Genomic DNA, 19,820 nt, shown 5'->3' on the forward strand with positions numbered 1-19,820 from the left:
GAATAAAACCTTGATCAGAGGATGCATGAAAATCACCTCAAGTGAACAGTAGGCCTAAGGGACTGACTATAATTCTTTCTAGAGGGGATGGGGAACAGCACTTACCCTGCTGACTTCTTTAGGAGTCGATTCATCTGTGAGGAAACAAAGCAAACAGTTAGGCACACCTGTAAGTTTCTTCACTGAATGAACAAGATATTGTGATTCAAATAACTGTTGCATTGTTGTACAAAAAAAAAAATCTAATATAATTCTGTAAAATATCATTTAGGACTGGAGTGTATTTACAGTCTTGAACTCCAAGACATAAAAATTGATTAAAATTAGGATAAAGTATTCAACACTTCTGTCCTGTCTTACTAAGAATACAAAGTTTCCTACATTCCACAATTCAGTTCACAGGTCAGCTGAACAAAAGGGTCATGTATAACTCTCTTACATCTATATTCCAATTCATTGAGACAACTGATAGCATTTCAAATCTTGAGAAGTAAAGGCTCTTTACTACCAAAGATACACCAATGATGCCCTACATATGTAAGCAAATTAGTGAATAAGCTGTGATTTTCTGTTCAAAAGTATTCCTGTTGAATATTCTGGATGTGGAAGAAAAATCTTTTAATCGTAAGACTATGAGAATATCACTGCGGTCACTTCATAATGCATTAAGAACACAAAGATTACAGACATATCTATGCTACCATGTCTTTTGTTTCAAATGCAGACTGTCACTCATTTGTGCAATTTAAATATGCACTGATAATCATAGGTGCAATAACAGAGCTTGAGCTAAAAGTCTGCATACTAGTTATACAAGAATGCATTTACCACAGGAAGTTTCAGCTTCTAGTTCAACTACACCAAAAGCAGCTTAAACTCTTCCTTACCCTGCAGTTGTTTATGTCTTTTTGAAAATACAAAGAGACCTATTTGTATACTTTTCCTTTGATAGTAGAAATGGAATTACTAAGTTTTGCAAATTAATTTTAAGTCATCAAACAGATTTAATCTTACAGGGAAAGATAATATGTTTATTTTTGTTGGTCTTATTAATGCATATTTGGATACTTTTCTAGAGAAGATATATCTCTGTTAAATACAGACATAATAATACCATCTAAGCTACTTAGTATCAGCTATATTTTTTCCGAAATGAACTCTAAGTGAGGCATATTTGAGAAGAGCACATTTACATGTGTAAAAAACATTATTCATTTTTGGACATCCTCAACAATGCAATTTTATAGGCTGAGCAGAATTTTACAAATGTAAAATTCTGACCCAACATTATGTCTCCCATACATACACAATGCTGCACTTTTGCTTGTATAATACAAGACATACCCATGTGCAACTCATGCCCTGCAACTAATGGTTAATTACTTTACTACAAAGAAAAAATGTAATGAAGAAGTTACATAAAGGTTACATATGAAACCACCATAAGTGTGTGTATTTTGCTGGATACAGCACACAAATGGAAAGAGGGTCATTATGTAAAAAAAAAAAAAAAAAAAAAAAAAAGTATATTTCATTCTGTGAAGAAATTAAAACAGTCACACAGATCAGAAAACAAAACGTAATACCCATGATACTCAGGATAAACCTCATGGAAGAATTACCAAAGACAATATTTTTTCAGAATCAAAAAGATAAAATTGATATACCAATCTCTCTCTTCCAGAAGAAATATAAAAAGTGTTTGGGATGTTTTGTGTTAGAATCACACAGAATTATACAATTATCTAGGTTGGAAAAGACCTCCTAGATCATCTAGTCCAACCATCCACCTCACCACAACCTCCTTATAGGCATTTGTAAGGTTTCTCCTGAGGTTCCTCTCCAGAGGAAGCAACTCCCAGTTCCCTCAGCCACTCCTCATAAGACTTCTGCTCCAGAGCCTTCACCAGCTTCACTGCCCTTCTCTGAACACACCCTAGGGCCTCCATGTCTTTCCTGCAGCGAGGGGCCTAAAACTGAGCACAGTACTCAGAGTATGGCCTCACCAGGGCTGGGCACAGAAGGATGATCACTTCCCTGCTCCTGCTGGCAACACAAGCCACAATGCCACTGTCCTTCTTGGCTTCCTGGGCACACTGCTGGCTCATGTTTAGTTGAGTGTCCACCTACACCCCAAGGTCAATTTTTTCCATAAAGACTTCCAGTCACTCTGCTTCAATCCTGTAGCAATGCCTGGGGTTGTTGGGGTCAAAATGTAGCAGTCGGCACTTGGTCTTGTTCAACTTTATCCCAATGGCCTTAGTCCAGCCATTCAACCCATCCAGATCCCTCTGCAGAGCTTTGTTATCCCCAGGCAGATTGACACTTCCTGCCAACTTGGTGTCATCTGCAAACTTCTGAGAATGCACTCAATCCCCTTGCCCAGGTCATCAACACAGAAACTAGAGGACAGGCCCCAGTACGGACCGCTGGGGAACACCATTCATGACTGGTCATCTGTTGGATTTAACTCTGTTCACTACCACTCTCCGTGCCCTGCAAAGAGTGTATCTGCCCAAGCCACCAGCTGCCAGCTTCTCCAGGAGAATACTGTGGAAGACAGTGTCAAAGGCTTTTCTGAATAGACTGCATCAATAGCCCTTCCCTCATCCACCAGGAGAGTCACTCAATCATAAAAGGAGATAACCACTAGTGAAGTTTACAATTCAATGATTATAAATACATGGGGAAAAAATGGAAGACATTGTCAGAGGAATGCAGTGTAGGAAGCAACCCTATCTTTCCAGCTACCTTACGCCAGCTACATGCAGTAAGACCATTGGAACAGCAGACTTCTTATAAATCATTTTATTAGTGAGCTCCCCTAGACAAAACATGGAATCAGGTAAAAACTGAAACCAACAGGGGGCTGAAGAAAAATACCCTTGAATTGCATAATTGTTTATTTAAAAAGCCATGATTTCTGTTTGTTTAAAAGCTACAAATGCGCTGATATCAGGCTTGCGAATCAATTTCCCTCTCTATAGGAGATTTTAAAGAAACAGAATAAACATTAAAATAAATTCAGAGTCATTAAGTGTATCAATAAATAGCAGCTTGCTATAGAGTTAATCGTCATATAAAAGAAAAAAAATAGTCTTTCTTGAACATAAAAGGCCCTATTTATTATGGCAAATTGTGTGGAAAAAACAGACGGGAGTCTTCATAGTATCTCCACTGAGTGAATAGAACAATCTGTGAGAAAGTAAGGGTTTGCAAAAGTAATCATCCAGATGTCCCAGCCACGGAAATTTTTCATTTGGACTTCACTTTTTATTTCAGTACAAATTCAATCAAATACACAAGTGTCACTGCTCTCTGCCATATGTCAGCAAAATTGCAATTCACAGAATTTAAGAGGATGACATTGATTTTTAATGATACCTGACATTATTATTAACAAAGAGTAGTACCAAAAATGTGAGTGATTTAGATCTGGCACATCACAACCAGACATAATTCTATGATCTGAAACGACAGGTACATGTTGGTAATCGATCAGAAGACCCCCATTTATCTGGCAATATAAAACCTATTATGTATATGTCTTGTTAATGTGAGCATAAATGCTCACTAATACTATAACTGAAAAAGCAAGAAACTGTAAGGAACAGAAATAAATGTGAGGGGTTTCCACCAAGCAGCAATGATGCCCCTCTTGCCCCATAGCAAGCCAAGTCTAGTCCAGTAACATTGCAGGAAATGGTTCACTCTCTGGGGGTGAAGGAGTATTTTAAGTTGTGTAATATTTCATGCAAAGAAAAAAACATTAGTTTTTGCATATATAGCATCTCATAATATATTACTATGCGTGCTCTTCATTTTTTTCAAAGGTAAATGATCATCTGAGAACTTGAAGATGGTAAGACAAAGTAGTCATAAAGATGACTTAATTCAATCTCTCTGATAAGATATTGTGAAGCATTTATCACAGAAAAATAATTCTAATGCCCAGTAAGTTTTATCACAGAAATCTCTCCCAGAAAAACAATGTTGTACTTTCTCCCTGATCTAACATTGTTCATTATTCTATGTCATTAAGTACTAGTGCTGGTGCACCATCATTGACGATGACAAACAATTTCTTAGGTTTAATTCTCTTTACAAGATCCCAGATAGTGTACAGTCCAATTTTCCTAAGGAATGTTTTCCCACACAGCAGATGTCAGACTGACCTAATACTTTTTCTCTTAAAAATTTGCTCTAGGCTCCTTTTCCCTCAGCTAATAAGACATAAGTTGTTTTGAATGTAATTAGACCAGCAAAAATACCTTTGCTGATTTTTTTCCATGTGAAGTGCCATGCATCTGTATGTCAGAAGAAATTCTATGCTGATAAATCTACAGCAACAAAAGACTACTATGACTGCCATGAAAAAAAGTTTACCACATTGAATTTAGTAGAAGAGTAGTAGAGTAGAAGAGTGTCATATCAGTTGGTCAGTCAATTTTAAATGCAATTTGCACCTGACTTTTTATGTCTCCTCTGAAATTGCATGATCTTTGCTGAGGGTGTTTCCTGAAGTGACAATTATCACATACACGTAATGAAAATGATAAAACTATTTATGTTAAATGTTAAAAGAAAATGTCTTGCCTCTTAATGAACAGTCCCACCTAGAGTACCTGGATAGCTCTCCTGACATTCAGCTATCTGGATTCATATCACAATTCAGAAGCACTTGCAAAGTAACTTAATAGACAAACTGAATTAGACAGTTTGTTTCGACAAAACCTTTTACATTGAAAGTAAATATTCATTAATATTGATCCCTAGTAGTTCATGAGGCTTCTTTCCTTGAAACACAACAAAATGTGCATTCAAGCTTCTTGACATCAACAAAAAAGTCAACATTTTTAAAAGTTCTTGAAAAACAGCCCAAAAAGATGCTCAGTTCATCTTTTTAAAAACAACTAGCTAACATGGATCAGAAAATAAAAGATCATGAACCAAGACTTCACTGCTGATGACATGGACAAAAACTCATTGCCTGTCACACGTCCTATACTCTTCCACATACAAGCAAACAGAGCATTACACAAAGTAGGAACTAGAAGACAGTATGTTTGAATTCATCAGAGACAATAATAAGCTCAATGCCTTCTATGGACTTAGCCATCATGAAACTGATGAAATACTTGTAACAATTTGGTTGACAGAAATTTGAACATGAGTCAACAACGTGCTCAGGAAGTGAGAAAGGCTAATCGTATCCTGGGATGCATCATGCACAGAACTGCCAGATGGTTGAGGGAAGGGATTCTCCTGCTCCACGACGCACTGGTACAGCCTCACCTTGACTACTATGTACCGTTCTTGGTGGGGGGGGAAAAAAAAAACCAAAAAAAATAGTGCATAAAGCTGTTAGTGCCCAAAGAGGGGCAACAAATAGTTTAGAGTGGAAGAAGTAGGCGGAGCAGCTGAGGTCCCAGGGTTTGTTCAGCCCAAAACAGAGCAGGCTGAGGGGAGGCCTCTCAGAGGCTGCAGCTCCTCATAGGTAGGGGCAGCTCTATGCTCTGCTCTCTGATGAAAGCAACAGGACCCGACGGAACAGCATGGAACTGAGTCAGGGCAGGGTCAGGTTGGATATCAAGAAAATGTTCTTAGTAAAAGGGTAGACACAGGAACAGGCACTCCAGGGAAGTGGTCATGGCACAGAGCTTGCCAGAGTTCAAGAAATGCTTGGACAATGCTCTCAAGGCATACAGTCTAATTTTTGAGTGTTCCTATGTGCAGTCAGGAGTTGGACTCAATGCTCCTTATATCATTCCCAGGATGGGATATTCTATGATTCTATCAATTTTGCAAAGCCTGATCTGGCCAGCATCTTTTGAAAGGCATGTCTTCTGAAAAAACCATCAGTCCTTGTGAGAACAGAAAGGCATATGAAAGATTCAATTTTTTCTCATTTTTGAAAATGACAAATCGTACAAAGTATACTGATAGTGACTCTGCACTTTCTGTATTCATGGGCAAGAAATTCTCAAAGATATACTTGATGTGACAATTTAAGCTAATCTAATTAGCATAATTCTGCAAAACGATGAGCAGAAAAATTGCTTTTAGTTAACATACTTCTTTTTTCCCTTCTGTTTAATTGACTGGATGACGGATTTACCTCTGAACTTGTGAAATGAGGTCTTCCCACAGTAGCTAAAAGAGCTTCATAAAATTCTGGCTAAGTCTCTCAGGTTGAAGACACCTCAGGAAAAATCCTGCTGGAACCTGGTCTCTGACCACAGCTTAGTAATTTCTAGCACTGAAGTCCTTCACCAAGACAGTCCACAATTGCGCATTATAATAATTAGCCTATGACTTAAGATCCTATTCAACGTGACTGTTGAATGCAGAGACTGTTAAATTGGTTAGCTCATCTATCTTACCAATCAATGAGCTGCAGTCATTGTCTATTAACAGAACACAGCCACTAGACAACAGGCTGAAGAGCACATGTATAGCAATTTAGAGGGAGTTTTTTCATGCTTATCGGTTTATTGGTACACTTTCTTGGCTGTATCTACCACTTTTCTTGCCTAATAATCAATTCTGCTTGGCATTTGCCACACTAGCTGCTGTAGGCAGGCTTCTTCAAAATGGATTAAAAGTCTTGCAAGCACACAGTGAAGTCTCACGCCCAACAGTAACAAAATTTCAGTATCACTCTCGTTACATTAAACTCAAATTTTTCCTATTTTTTGGCCCCATAGAATTTTCCTGGCTGCCACATATGAGGCATCCTTGAAGCTTACTGCTATTGATGCATCTCAGAAATAGTATTAACATTACTAAGCTATTCTTCCACTACTAAGTAGAGCTGTTCCTTCACTTTTGAATGTTTCAAACATATTGTGCAAAGCCTGAGGCTTTACTGTATTCAGCAGATGTTTTCAATGAGATGGAAAAAATTACCTTGCTGTTGGCTTCAGTGCTACTCAGAAAACACCTTAAGAAACTCCAGTGAAATCAATAGAAATGCTCCGGCATGCACCGGAAACCATCAATGCTTCTATGTATTTAATGTCTCAGCATTCCTGCTACGTATAGTAATCCTGAATTAAAAGATATCAATCACAACAAGAGAACTCTACTTGAAGCAGTTCCTACAAAACACCAGCAAACTGAGAAAGCTACACTGTAAGTCAGCTGGAAATTTTAAACATACGAATTATCATGCATATTCTGGAAATTGCTGCACTACTTAGTTTGGTGGATTCATAAGCAGTCCATAAATACGTTCTCATGACTAATAAGCCATCTGCAGGATTTTAAGCAAAAGCGAGTTCTCCTCCTTCCCAAAATCAAATACATACATCCTCCACTCACAGAAAAGCATGGCAAGGGCTGGGATCAAAAACTGCACATAGCTTAGGGCTGTTAAGTTCCCATCCCTGGCATGGAATGATGTTTTAAAAGCTTGGAATTCAAATGAGCCAAGAAACTTCTACAGGTTCACAGCATCTCGAGCAAGAAATACTGCATGCAGTTCAGTAACACAAAGAGAATGTAATAATCTTACATTTGTTAACAGCAAGCACTTTATGTAAGTCTTGGGGAAATAAACCAACCAGACATCAGTTTGTTTTTACTATAACTATACATTTTCCCCCCTAAATTCTATTTTGTTCTAATCCCCATCTTTTTACTTTTTGTAATCTCATCACTTTCTGTTTAGAAATGGGGGGATCGAGTCATGGAGGGGTTACTGATGTTCTTTGATTTTATTACTGTTAGGAAAAAAATGAATTTTCAGATTCAAGAGTTTATTTCCTGTACAGGAACTAAAAGTCAAACAAGAAACTCTCCTTTCTCTCTGAATACACTGAAAACAAACCCAGTGTCACTGAACTTTGCAGTAAAATCTTCAACATCTGCAGAAAAATCAAGACTGAGCAGTTTTCCTCTCTTTCAACCGGCTGACAAAGGAAACAAAAGAAATGCCCCAGAGGAAGAGTTTGCTAACGTCATCAAGGGTAAAGGGATCATTAGCGTTAGAGATGATAGGTTTCCACATGGGAGGGAGCAGTGATCCGGTGAAACATTTTTACATCAGGGAATCATTTCAGTCCCTCTGAAGACACCCTACTGTAACTACAACATACATACACTTATATTAGAGATTTATTTATTTTACCCTGGAGACTGAAAACTGCGAAACTGAGAAAATGTTCAAATTAATGTGAATAGTAGTGACAGCAAAGAAGTGACAGCATAAAATTTACAAATTAAGCCTCTTTGCTTGTAAGAATTTCAGCTGATTTATTTGTAAACATAATCAAGCTCTCGGTAACCATGTGTTGAGCACTACAGAATAATCATGTGCAGGTAATTCAGGCTTTTGGAGTCTTTGGAAAATGACACGTTAAACTAACACAGAAAACTGAGTGGAACTAAGAGAAGATTGAAATATTTGCTACTTATCAGTACACCCACCACGAGTGAAACATTTTGCTTCCAAGGGGGGGATTGTTAGAACAAAAAATAATCATAATTGAAGTGAGTGTAAAGGAACAAAACATACCCTGAATCATACATAGCTTTCTGTGAAAGGTAATGACAGCAGCATCTGAATCTCTAAACTACATAGTTTTACTAGGAACAGACATAATGACAGACACTAATAATCCAAAGGAATTATTCAAGAAAAACTCAAAAAATAATAATGAAATGTATCTTCTTGGCTGCTGTAGAAAATAAATAAATAAATAAATAAATAAATAAATATCCAAGACATTTGTGGAGTTCTGTATTCTTACACTAGCATGTCAATGAATGCAAAATAGTTAAGTAATCCAACTGGAGTAGGCGTAAAGATTTGCCACAGCTCAAGCAACAATGACAATCCACTAAACCGCGGGGATTCAGTCTCTTGTGACCCTATAGCACAACAATGCAAAGCCTTTAGATCAAGCTATAGACAATTAAACTTCTGGGTAATGCTTGAAATTATTGATGAAGGTTCTAATATAGGACAGCAAGATTAGCAAAAATGCGATATAAATATGTGACACATACCAGTTGTTTCTGGTTGAAAACATGAATTTTACATTTTTATAGGCCTCCATTCAGCCTTGCATATACCTCAAACACACTGTGACAGCCAACATCAGGCACTTGAGTAGCACAGCACATTGCAAACTTACGGTACGTAACCTAAGCCCACACTCACACATCACTAGTTATGCTCATTAAATATCTTGGTACATCAGCATTCAAATTACTCAGTCCTTTCATTCAGTCACAGGCTGAACCCAGTCCTTAGTGGAACGATGACTTTCTCATATCTGAATCTGCCAGCATGTTCTCATGCTCCAGCTAGGTCAGTGAAACTACTGCATACCAACTTTAAGCTCGGAAACTGGCATAGGCTTCAAACAGAGGTCTGGCTACACTATAATGCACAGGTGATTGCTCCATTGTAAGCAGCTGACTAAAACACGCAGCCATAGGCAAGGGAACATGAGAGAGACATTGTGAACGAGACCACCGCATCTTCAGAGGCTGCAAGGCAAACTTACCTCAGATACATAAACACAGACAGAACTGATCCCACTGGCATTTTCAGAAGAAATTCACTATTCACAGACCACCTGACACTCAGAAATCAATAAAAATGAGGAAAAAAATGTAGAAACATCCAAAATACTGCAAACACATACTTTACTATGAGAGCGGTGAGGTGCTGGAACAGGCTGCCCAGAGCGGTTGTGGATACCCCATCCCTAGAGGTGTTCAAGGCCAGATTGGATGGGGACCTGGGCAGCCTGGTCTAGTATTAGATACGGAGATTGGTAGCCTTGCCTGTGGGGGGGGGGAAGGGGGGGTTGGAGCTTGATGATTCTTGGTGATGAGGTCCCTTCCAACCTGGGCCATTCTGTGATTCTGTGAAATACAGATGCACAAGCTTTGTGCGAATAAAGAACTAGATGTGTTTGTGTAACAAAAAACTACATTCATGTGCTTTTTTATTTAACTAACAAAATCTAATGCAGATGGTAAATTAATTGAAATACTAATAAGAACTCAGTGAATATATAAAGAAATCAGCTGGGAAGCTAATAAACTATATCTAACACAGCAGTAACATGCAGTGAAAGTACAGCTTCTCTCAGTGGAATAAAGAGAACCAGAGCCAACTGTACCCCTTCAGCATGGTTGAAGTTCCCACCTGCTGGGATAAGGAGCTGTATCTCCCAAATTATCAATCTAAGAGAACTACTAATGATCACATACTGAGAGCAGGCAACCAAGTGAGAAATCTATTCCCGCAAGTATGAAAAGGGTAATTCATAATCTAAGTTACTTCTCCCCATGCGTTCAAAATAGTTTTGAAATACTCATATTTTGTCACTTACAACATCACTCTTCCCAACATCCTTCGTCAGGCCTTCTGTCAACCCTGACACGAAATTCTTACATAAGCAAGTACTATTCAACTACCTTGAACAGGAAATTGAAAAAACAATTCAGTGATGGAAGTGCTCCAGAGCACTTTTCTTCATATTCTGCATTTAGCTAGGGACCCAAGAGCAGCTTTAGTTTATCTGTTCAGGTCTCACACACACATAGGCATACATACAGACCATCTGACTACCACAGGCAATGTTCCTGCTATATTCAAGAATTAACAGACTAGGTTGTTCGTTTTGACGCCTAATTGCAAGAGACAGATTGGCCTACACAACTACACCAAAGAGAACAGTCTAATAACTACACAACAAGCTAGTGTTTCAAAAGACTAACATTAAAGTAATCAAATAAAGAAAGACTGAAAATAGAAAGAAGAGCCAAAGAGAGCTTCAAGACAGAGCTGTAAAAGAGGAGAAGACAGGAGATGGGGACAAAGATGATGGCATGACCAAAAAGACTGGACAAAGATGGTACTAGTGGTGCTTTACTTTATCCTGTCTAGTGTAAATTTACTCTCTGCCATGGTAATAAGTTTTACTTAAAAAAGTAATATTGAATATTACTAACTGATCAAGTTAATTTCATAGAAAAAAAAAAGAAAATAGTACATGTAATACAGAAAGTAAGATTTGCCTTAAAATATTTTTATTAGCAAATAACATTCACTGTCACTGTTAAAAAAAAAAAAAGCTAGAAACTTAAATCTTATGATTCAAAAATACAGCTGTCAGGGAAAAAAATTAAATTACTTCAGTATACTTTGCCACTTTTCATAAATTGAACAGATAGCATTATTAAAATTCTATCTATAAAATGAAGTATTTATAAGTTCATTAGACAACACTAAATATATTAAAAAGACAGCAATATTGCAGATAAATCTGCAGGATCCTAAATAATCCAAAAATGCAGATGTTATAAAGCTACATTCAAGAATTAGGACGTAAAAAATAATACCGCCAAATGAAACAAAAGTGTACAAGAAATGCAGTCTATAAAACAGGAATTTGCTCTCCAGGGTAACTTCCAAGTTACCTGATGCACTCTAAGTTTGAGTTCTACACTAATGATTTCAAGGCAGGCAATCCACAAAACAACTGAGAAGCAGAAGCCAGTTGGTTTTGCTATACTTACTTTTCTTTAAACATGTATGTGGAATTAGTAGTACGATACACAAAAAGGAACAACGGAATTTCATTACAAATAATCCCCACAGAAAACTTGCACTTCTTCTCAGAGGTGATGTTCCCAGAAAACAAACAAAAGGTCAGCCAAATGTGCCTAGCATGCATGTGTCACTGGTTTTAAAGACTGGTTCCAGACTAGCTTATTTGCTACCTAAGAAATGTTTTATTTGCTGTTCTCCTCGCCATCTTGAATTATTAGCCTACAGAGGATTTACTGAGGAATTGCATGATTCGTAATTGTTTGTCTTTCTATTGTCTCTCTTCCAACTACAGTAACAATTTGACTCAGTAGAGTAGTAACTGTTAGTGTTACAATTCCCTTAGAAAAAAATGCAAATTCCTGTCACTTTCAAAATGTGACAAAATGGGTTCAGTATAAAAAGAGATAACACGCAGGAAATTTAGCTTTCACTTCAAACTATTAGATATCTATTCCCACATGTGCTGATTTATTCAGACATACACCACTTCTCCGTCTCCAATTTTTATTAGCATAATCTGCATTTCATCAAGATTTGCCTCCTTTAAGCACCTTGACTGCTCTGAGATTATTTTATCCATTCAGTGTAACATCTCAGTTTTGGAAAGTCCTCAATTTGACAACTACATGGCAAATGATCCAAAGAGCGTTGTATATTACTTCAAAATGTGTGGTTTTCCACATTTTAAAAGACTGCTTGTCTTTTTGTTTTTGTTTTTTTGTTTCGCTTTTTGATGGAACTATTACTCAAATTGTACCCAACGTTTCATCAACATAAGCCTATTACGGAAACAACTACAACTGATGCAATTTCTCAATTACAAGATCTGAAACTATTTCTTCCCGAAAAACAAAAACAATCTAGAGAAGAATTCCAGCACACAGGTCCATGCCAAGAAAAAAAAACAATTTAATCCTGAATAGCCACAGCTGTTCTCTCCCCACTGCCTCCTTATGGCTTCAGCTTCCTGTCTTAAGCCAGCACCAGCTCTGGTATTATCATAGGGCAGGGTACAGGCCATGCAGCCACAAACTGAACCGTAAGAGTGCTTTCATCTGCAGTAACTCAGTGAACTTTCAAAGCAATCTACAATTATACAGGCACAACAACCAATGCAAAGGAAAAGACAGATGCACACAGCTAGGGGCTGGAACCTGAGAGCCTGCAGTTCAGGTTTAAATGATAAAGCTATTGGTTGGAAAAGGCAAAATCATCAAATTCAAAATCATCAAGTCCAGCTGTAGTCTTGTTTAATGGGAATGAAGAGGAGGCTATGACTTGAACTGAAAGGACTCATTGATATTTCAGTTTCTTAATGTCCAGGCTATTCAGGACAAACTTCTGTCTACCAAAAGAACCTGAAATTCTGAAAACAGCTCATCTTTGCTAATTTGGTTTCTTTTTTTTAAGTGTAACAACTCCCTTTTATATAACAGCTTAATGCAGAATTAGAAAAAAAAAAGCAATTTTGGCTATCTTCATCCCTATTGGTGAAATGTAGCAGATGCAGAAAAGTCTACATTCAGTAGACCCTTCAATTTAGAGGACATGATAATCTACATTGATTTCTATTAAACGGTTTCCTCTAGTACATTATTGGAAAGAATAAGATTTTTAAATATCTTTTAGATAACAGTATAGCATATAAAAAAAAGGCTTATGTAAGAATTCAGACTATTATCTTCAAATTTTGAAACCCTGCTTTAAGGTACAAGATGAAAACAGATACATCTGGTGGCATCCCAATCCATGGCAGGAATCAGAGCAAGATGATCTTCAAGGTCCAACCCCAACCATTCTGTAATTCTAACAAGACATACCACTGAGCAGATTCACTTGGTCCATTCTACATTTAAATGGTTTAGCCCTGACTCTTTAGATGAGAACATTTTTAAGAACAAAGGAGAGATAGAATTAAAATTTAGATTTAGTCTAACACCTAGAAGAAAACAAGCACAGAGACAAAAGTGCTTTTATAGCACAACGATTTTATTATTCTAATTACTTATTTACACCGTACTGTTATCTTTACTGTTTTCTTTTGCCATGACAACTCCAAGTGTAGTGGAAAAGGTGCAAAGTGGCTCTGTAATTTACTTACGCTTGCTTCCCTGTCATACTACTGCAATGAACCTGGACATCTAACATAGCAGTGGCAAGGTAAAAACATGCCCATTAAAAAAAAAACAATCATTACTAGAGATTACAGTTTTATAAATACAGTTTAGAAACTAAATGAGCTTATTTCAGCTTTATCTTAGGAGAAATATGATTTACGTGGCTAGACCAAATGCATTCCTGTGAATATCTAACACAAAAGATTACAGTAAAATAAAAAGCTATGCCTGAATGATTGCAAAGAAGTGGATGCACCCTACAGTGATAAAGAAAGAAGAAAATAATAGCTCGCTTTCCAGTGGAAAAGACTTGGCAGTCAGCCATATGGTATAGTCTGGGGTCTGTCCCCAAAGACACATTCATGCTAGCAACATATTGGGAGGCTGATTAGAGTCTTACGATTACAAAGAATAATCTTTCAATTTATGCTATCACCTAGTCAATGTTAGTCATAACCATATTGACATAATGTGATCCAAAGAAAACAGAGCACAATACTCAAGAAGAATCCTTGTAATGACAGAACTCTGTGTTCTTCTGTAGAGCATCATTTTGTAATTCTCAAAACAAGCAAAAAAAAAACAAAAAAAAACCACAACAAAACCCAACTGATTTAATCCTTCAGTTTCATTTTAACATACTGTCAATTGATAGAGTTATTTCTTGCTCAACGTATCATTTAATAAGAATATCCCTTAATTTGACATACGAAAGGATTTCCCATACCCTTAAAACAATACTTAAGTATATTTCTTTTAGAAACTTTATGTTGTCCGTTTAATTTAATAGCTAATATTAATACAAATAATACTTACTACTTGAACTGTACATAGAACTGGTTATATTCCAGAAATTATGTTGTTGTTAAACAACAAAAAACCCAGTGTAGTGCACTATAATCAATCTACCAATTGTTAGAAATGAAAATCCACAAGAAGATGAAAAAAAAATATTCTGCATTCATTAGAATGTATGAGATGCTAATAGAAAGGGATGACTCTCTGAAAACAACAATCAACTGTATACCATATAACATACATATTTTCCCTTTTCCTAGACTAAGTGCATCTACCATCTCATCTTTTGTACATTTCTGCCCAATGTAACCCCAAAGGGCTCAAGGTTCATTACATCAGGGCGCCCTTAAAGACACCATTTGATAAAACCACTTGATTCTCTTATATTTACTGGGCATATTGCCAAGTATGTTTACAAAAAACCTGATTGATATAAGCATGTAAGTTGCTTTTTAAGCTTCTCTACTGACAAAGTAGCTCAGTTTGTGAATTATGCTGCAATGCCTTTGAAACAAGAGTTTCATCTTCACAGCAATAATTTTTCTAGTAAATGTTAAACCTAGTAGCAGAAAGTTTAGAAGATTCTAAACCAGGTGAGGATTTAAAAATATGATAGTTCTTCGGGCACAGATTCAGTATGTCAGGCAGGAGTAAACACTTAGGCAATGTCCATTTCTTGAACTCAGCTATTCTTCCTATATAGTATCTTGTTGGCCAAAATTACAGACTTCACTTTCAGATGTGTTTTAGGACCAAAACAATACCTCTGTATCATCATCTTGAATAAAAGAACCACTGTTCAACATGCATTCTCTGTGGTATTTCAATTTATCTAAAGGAATTCAAGATTGCTTTTCTCTGGAAAAATGCATTCTGCTGTTGGACAAGCCTAGAATTTATGAATGGACTGGAGCAATGTGATTTCTCTTCCAGCCTATTCTTCCAACCTATACAGATGCTAGTATTTAGAACTGAACATATATTTTGTGCAACTACTAGAAGGAAAATCTGATTAGATTAAAAATGTCAAATGAAACAACATTATTAAATATGATCTCTCTTGTGAGTAATCACAGGTATTTTCAAGGCACAGGTAAGGCTGAGATAGGACAAGAGGATTACTGGAGTCAGAACTGAAATTCAGTGCTGTTCTCCAGATTCCACTTCTGCTTCCTCAAGGAAACACAAGAGTTATCCAAGTCAGTTTTCACCAATTCCTCTTCCAAGTTTGGATCCTGGACATGATCTAAACCATTTTCAAATAACACAGTGACACATGATGAAAACAAACAAACAAAAAAAACAAAATCTACACACACACAAAAAAAATGAAAGAGTAACAAAAAAATCCTAAACCGAATTCCCTGTGTGGCTCGTGACAATTTTCATTCAAAAACATAGGTCACTGTGTAGTTACTAACTTTAAAAGTTGTTGTAATGAATCTCCACGAATGTTCTACAGTAAATCTATACTCACTGCTCAGCAAGCCCTGAAAAATAAACATTTAATTAAATAATGATACAATCAAGGAGGTCAGAAAAGACCTCAAAGATCACCCAGTCCAACTGTCCATCTACCACCACTAAACCAAGTCCTTGAATAAAACATATAAACATTTCTTGAACACTTCCAGGAATGGTGACTCTGCCACCTCTCTGGGCAGCCCATTCCAGAACCTGACCACTAATTTGGGAAGAAATGTTTCCTAATATCCAACCGGAATCTCTTCTGGCACAACTTGAGGCCATTCCCTCTAGTTCTACTCCTAGCTACGTGGGAGAAGAGGCTGACCGCTACCTCACCACAACCTCCTTTTTTCAGGTGGTTGTAGAGAGCAGTATGGTCTCCCCGACACTGCTCCTCTCCAGACTAAACAATCCCAGTTCCCTCAGCCACTCCTCATAAGACTTCTGCTCCAGAGCCTTCACCAGCTTCACTGCCCTTCTCTGGACTCACCCTAGGGCCTCCATGTCTTTCTTGCAGCGAGGGGCTTAAAACTGAACACAGTACTCAAAGTATGGCCTCACCAAGTCTGAGCACAGAAGGATGATCACCTCCCTGCTCCTGCTGGCAACACTATCTCTGATACAAGGCCATGATGCCACTGTCCTTCTTGGCTTTCTGGGCACACTGCTGGCTCATGTTCAGCCGGGTGCCCATCAGTGGTTTCAGTGAAATGAAGATAAAATTGCTCTTCTCTTCTGCAAGTCAAAGAAGACTCGCTGTCTTCAATTACGGGTATTTTTGCATAAAGCAGTTTGGAGAAGAGAATAAGGTAATTTTGCTCAGTAGTGTGGCCAAGCAATATGAATCTGGATGAGTTGTTTTCTCCAAAGGAAGTGATAGTGTTAAAACTGAAAAGTCCTCTTTCAACCTACCTAGAATATTCCATAAGCAATGTTATGAGTGACTCTTTTTTTTTTTTTTTTTTTTTAGTATATTTCAATGTGTTACTAAGTCAACTTGACTCGCAATTCTAACAGATAATATAGGAATCTCCTGGCGAGGCAAGCAGAAGCATAATGATGAAAGAGGTTTGACCCTACTCTGTTGTAAGTCCATCTACTTTTTTACTGCCTATGACACTGGCTAGCAACAGCTCATTATAAAAGCAGTATGAAGATACTATGCTACACAAAGAGGAGAAAGCACACAGCCTATAGGCATGAGGCAAGCTTATTCTCGAATGTCCTCGGAGCAATCAAAGACTTACAAATTTTCTCAGCTGGATGCTGCATCAGGATCATAGTATGCAACAGCTCTTGATGAAATATTTCTACCTTGGAATATGTTTAATCAGTTTTTGAACCCATTTACATTTTTAACATCTGAAATATCTTATGCTAATGAGTTCACAATTTAGACGTGTTGCATGAAAATGGATGTCCTGTTGCTTCAAATCTGCAGCCAAGTCATTCTGCTGGCTGCTCTTCTCATATTCTGTCATGAAGAAGGTAAATAGTCAACTCTAACTTGTCTTCCTAATGACAGAAATAACTATAAATCATCAGCTACAGTACAAGTCTTTTGTGGATTGAAAAGTCTCCCTGTTTGGCAGCTGTATCATGGAAGTCGTAAGTGTAAAGATAACAAGTTAGGCAGACTTTATAAAGGCCTGATAGTATTATTGGAAGCGTGTGGCTGAACTGACTTAGACGCACTAGCTAGTGCAAAGAATTCAGACCTTTCTAACTTCCAAACACCTAAACAAAACATAAAAGAGAGCATTAATCACAGTAAGCCTACACACAAGAGAGCAGAAATCTTCAGACATTAGAAGTCCATCCTCAGATATCATATATCGATATATCTATCAATAGACTTAAACGTCTTCATTAAGTTTATGAAGAACAGAAACTAAACATGACTAGCGATAAAATATTACTCTTACAGCAGCTAACCCTTTTTCAGGGTTTCACACTCATACTCAAAGACGTAGGTCTTTCAAATGAAATTCAATTGGCAACAATTTCATAACCTATTACACATTTCTCAAAATCAGCTTTCTACTGAGCTTTAAATATTCAACAGGAAAAAAAAGACCATATCTTGCAGACACAGAGATTACATTCTATAGTCTCCTGCTCCATAATGGATAATCATCATTTCATTCAAATTATCTAGCTGATTAAAATAATTAAACATAATTAAATTCAGTGTGCTGTTATCCAAGCACATTCTCTATCAGCAAAGCCAAGTGAAGTGGTTCTTACCATCCTCACATAATGCTAGTCAAACAGTTCATCGCCTTGTATCAGTGTGATGGTAGAATTGTTAGCTCATCACATACTGGATCAAAAAATAGATGTAAGTTAGAAGAATACTTCCTTTCTTGTCTGCTTTTCTGACTTTCAAAAATACAGATTGTAGACCTCTATCCATCTGAACATCTTTGTTTTATGTGTGTTCAGAAGGTGAAGTTACCTGTATAGTGTGTTTGAAATTCAAATTAATTACGGATTTTCAAAATGACTTAATGATGTTTCCCACTTGGCTCGATTTGGCTGAACTATCTATCTGTTGCTAAGCACTAATAGGGCTGATTTTTCTAAGATGTTCCCAGTACCTCTTGAGTTACATCAGCTAATTCAGGGCTAGGCCTAAGGCAACAGAGAAAATAAGGCTGCAGGCTAGGCTAGTCCAACAATTTACTAGTACCTGGTACACTTACGACACTTGGCATGCTTTAGACCCTGTCAACTTGCTCTCTCCCAGAAACACATATAGGTTCAGCTCAGAGGACTACGCCGTGCCCAGGATAATTCTAAGAGCAGTATGGATGTAGCATCCTATTTGCAAGAGTTCAACAGTTTTACAGTGCAGCCTTGTTGTTATATCTTGTACCAAGCTACTTGGTCTCTAAAACAAAAGATCAGCCAAAACTGATTTTATCAGTTTTTACTTAAAACTTAAACTTTATTTTTCAATCACTCAGTTTTATGAGATTATTTTGAGAATCCACAGATATGGTTTTAATATTCACTATGTCTGAGACCTGATCATCCTACCATGCATCATTTTTTTCCAAGGAGCTTAACAAAACACAAATCCTTCTCAGACTACTGATAACCTCTTGCACTATGAAAATTGTCTAAGTGCTCGCATATTTTATTCCCTAGTTTTTAGAGATATAGTAACTACAGGAATTTTTTTTCTTTAATGCTTCTGTCTTTAACTGAAGACAGTTACTGAAGAAAGGTCATCTCAAAGCTTAGTGTGTTTTTGTTTTTTTTTCCTAAAATTTGAGCACAAACTTTGAACCAACAAACCTTCATCCGTATGCCTAGAAATCTATACAAAGTACCTATGTGATATTTGTGACATAAGTCTTCCTTGAACAGAATTCTACGGCAGCTATGAACAGAAGTTCATTTTTGTGCAATGTCTCCCCCCTATAACAAATGTAACCAAGTATCATCACCTGAAGCAACCACTTTGGGAAAGTGGAAAGAAGAAAATCAATTGCAATAGAGTCATGCTTTGGCCTTCCCTTTCACTGAATGAAACAGGAATGCAACTTAACATGCATTCATAAAATACCAGGTGGAAAAAGAACAGTAGGAAAAAAATATATATATGTTGCTATATTATAATTTAGTTGCCAGAATTTATTTTACTGTACAAATTTCATATTGCTTGTTTAGTGTATAGGACAATGTTACCTCTTCAATACACTTGACCTACCAATGGCCACTTAGACAAATAAGTAAATGCCTATGTCTCATCATGAAAAATACTCTTAAGTATGTGCACTAAATCTGCTAGACAAGGACAAGACAACTAGGCTCCATCTAATTACAGATCCTTGGTAGGATAAGGTAACTGAATT

At 37.1% G+C, this 19,820-nt stretch overlaps 1 protein-coding gene across 1 annotated transcript in view; it reads right to left on the minus strand.

Annotated features, from left to right (window-relative positions):
• Positions 1–19,820, minus strand: part of PDE10A (phosphodiesterase 10A) — a 159,945-nt gene that overhangs the window by 61,592 nt on the left and 78,533 nt on the right. The window contains exon 4 of the mRNA XM_042816608.1: positions 106–134. Coding sequence (XP_042672542.1) covers positions 106–134 — 29 coding nt within the window. The remainder of the gene's footprint in view (positions 1–105; positions 135–19,820) is intronic.

Source organism: Centrocercus urophasianus, unplaced genomic scaffold (genome assembly GCF_019232065.1).
Source record: "Centrocercus urophasianus isolate 14NV4802_14NV808 unplaced genomic scaffold, USGS_Curo_1.0 seq_10, whole genome shotgun sequence".
NCBI lineage: Eukaryota > Metazoa > Chordata > Aves > Galliformes > Phasianidae > Centrocercus > Centrocercus urophasianus.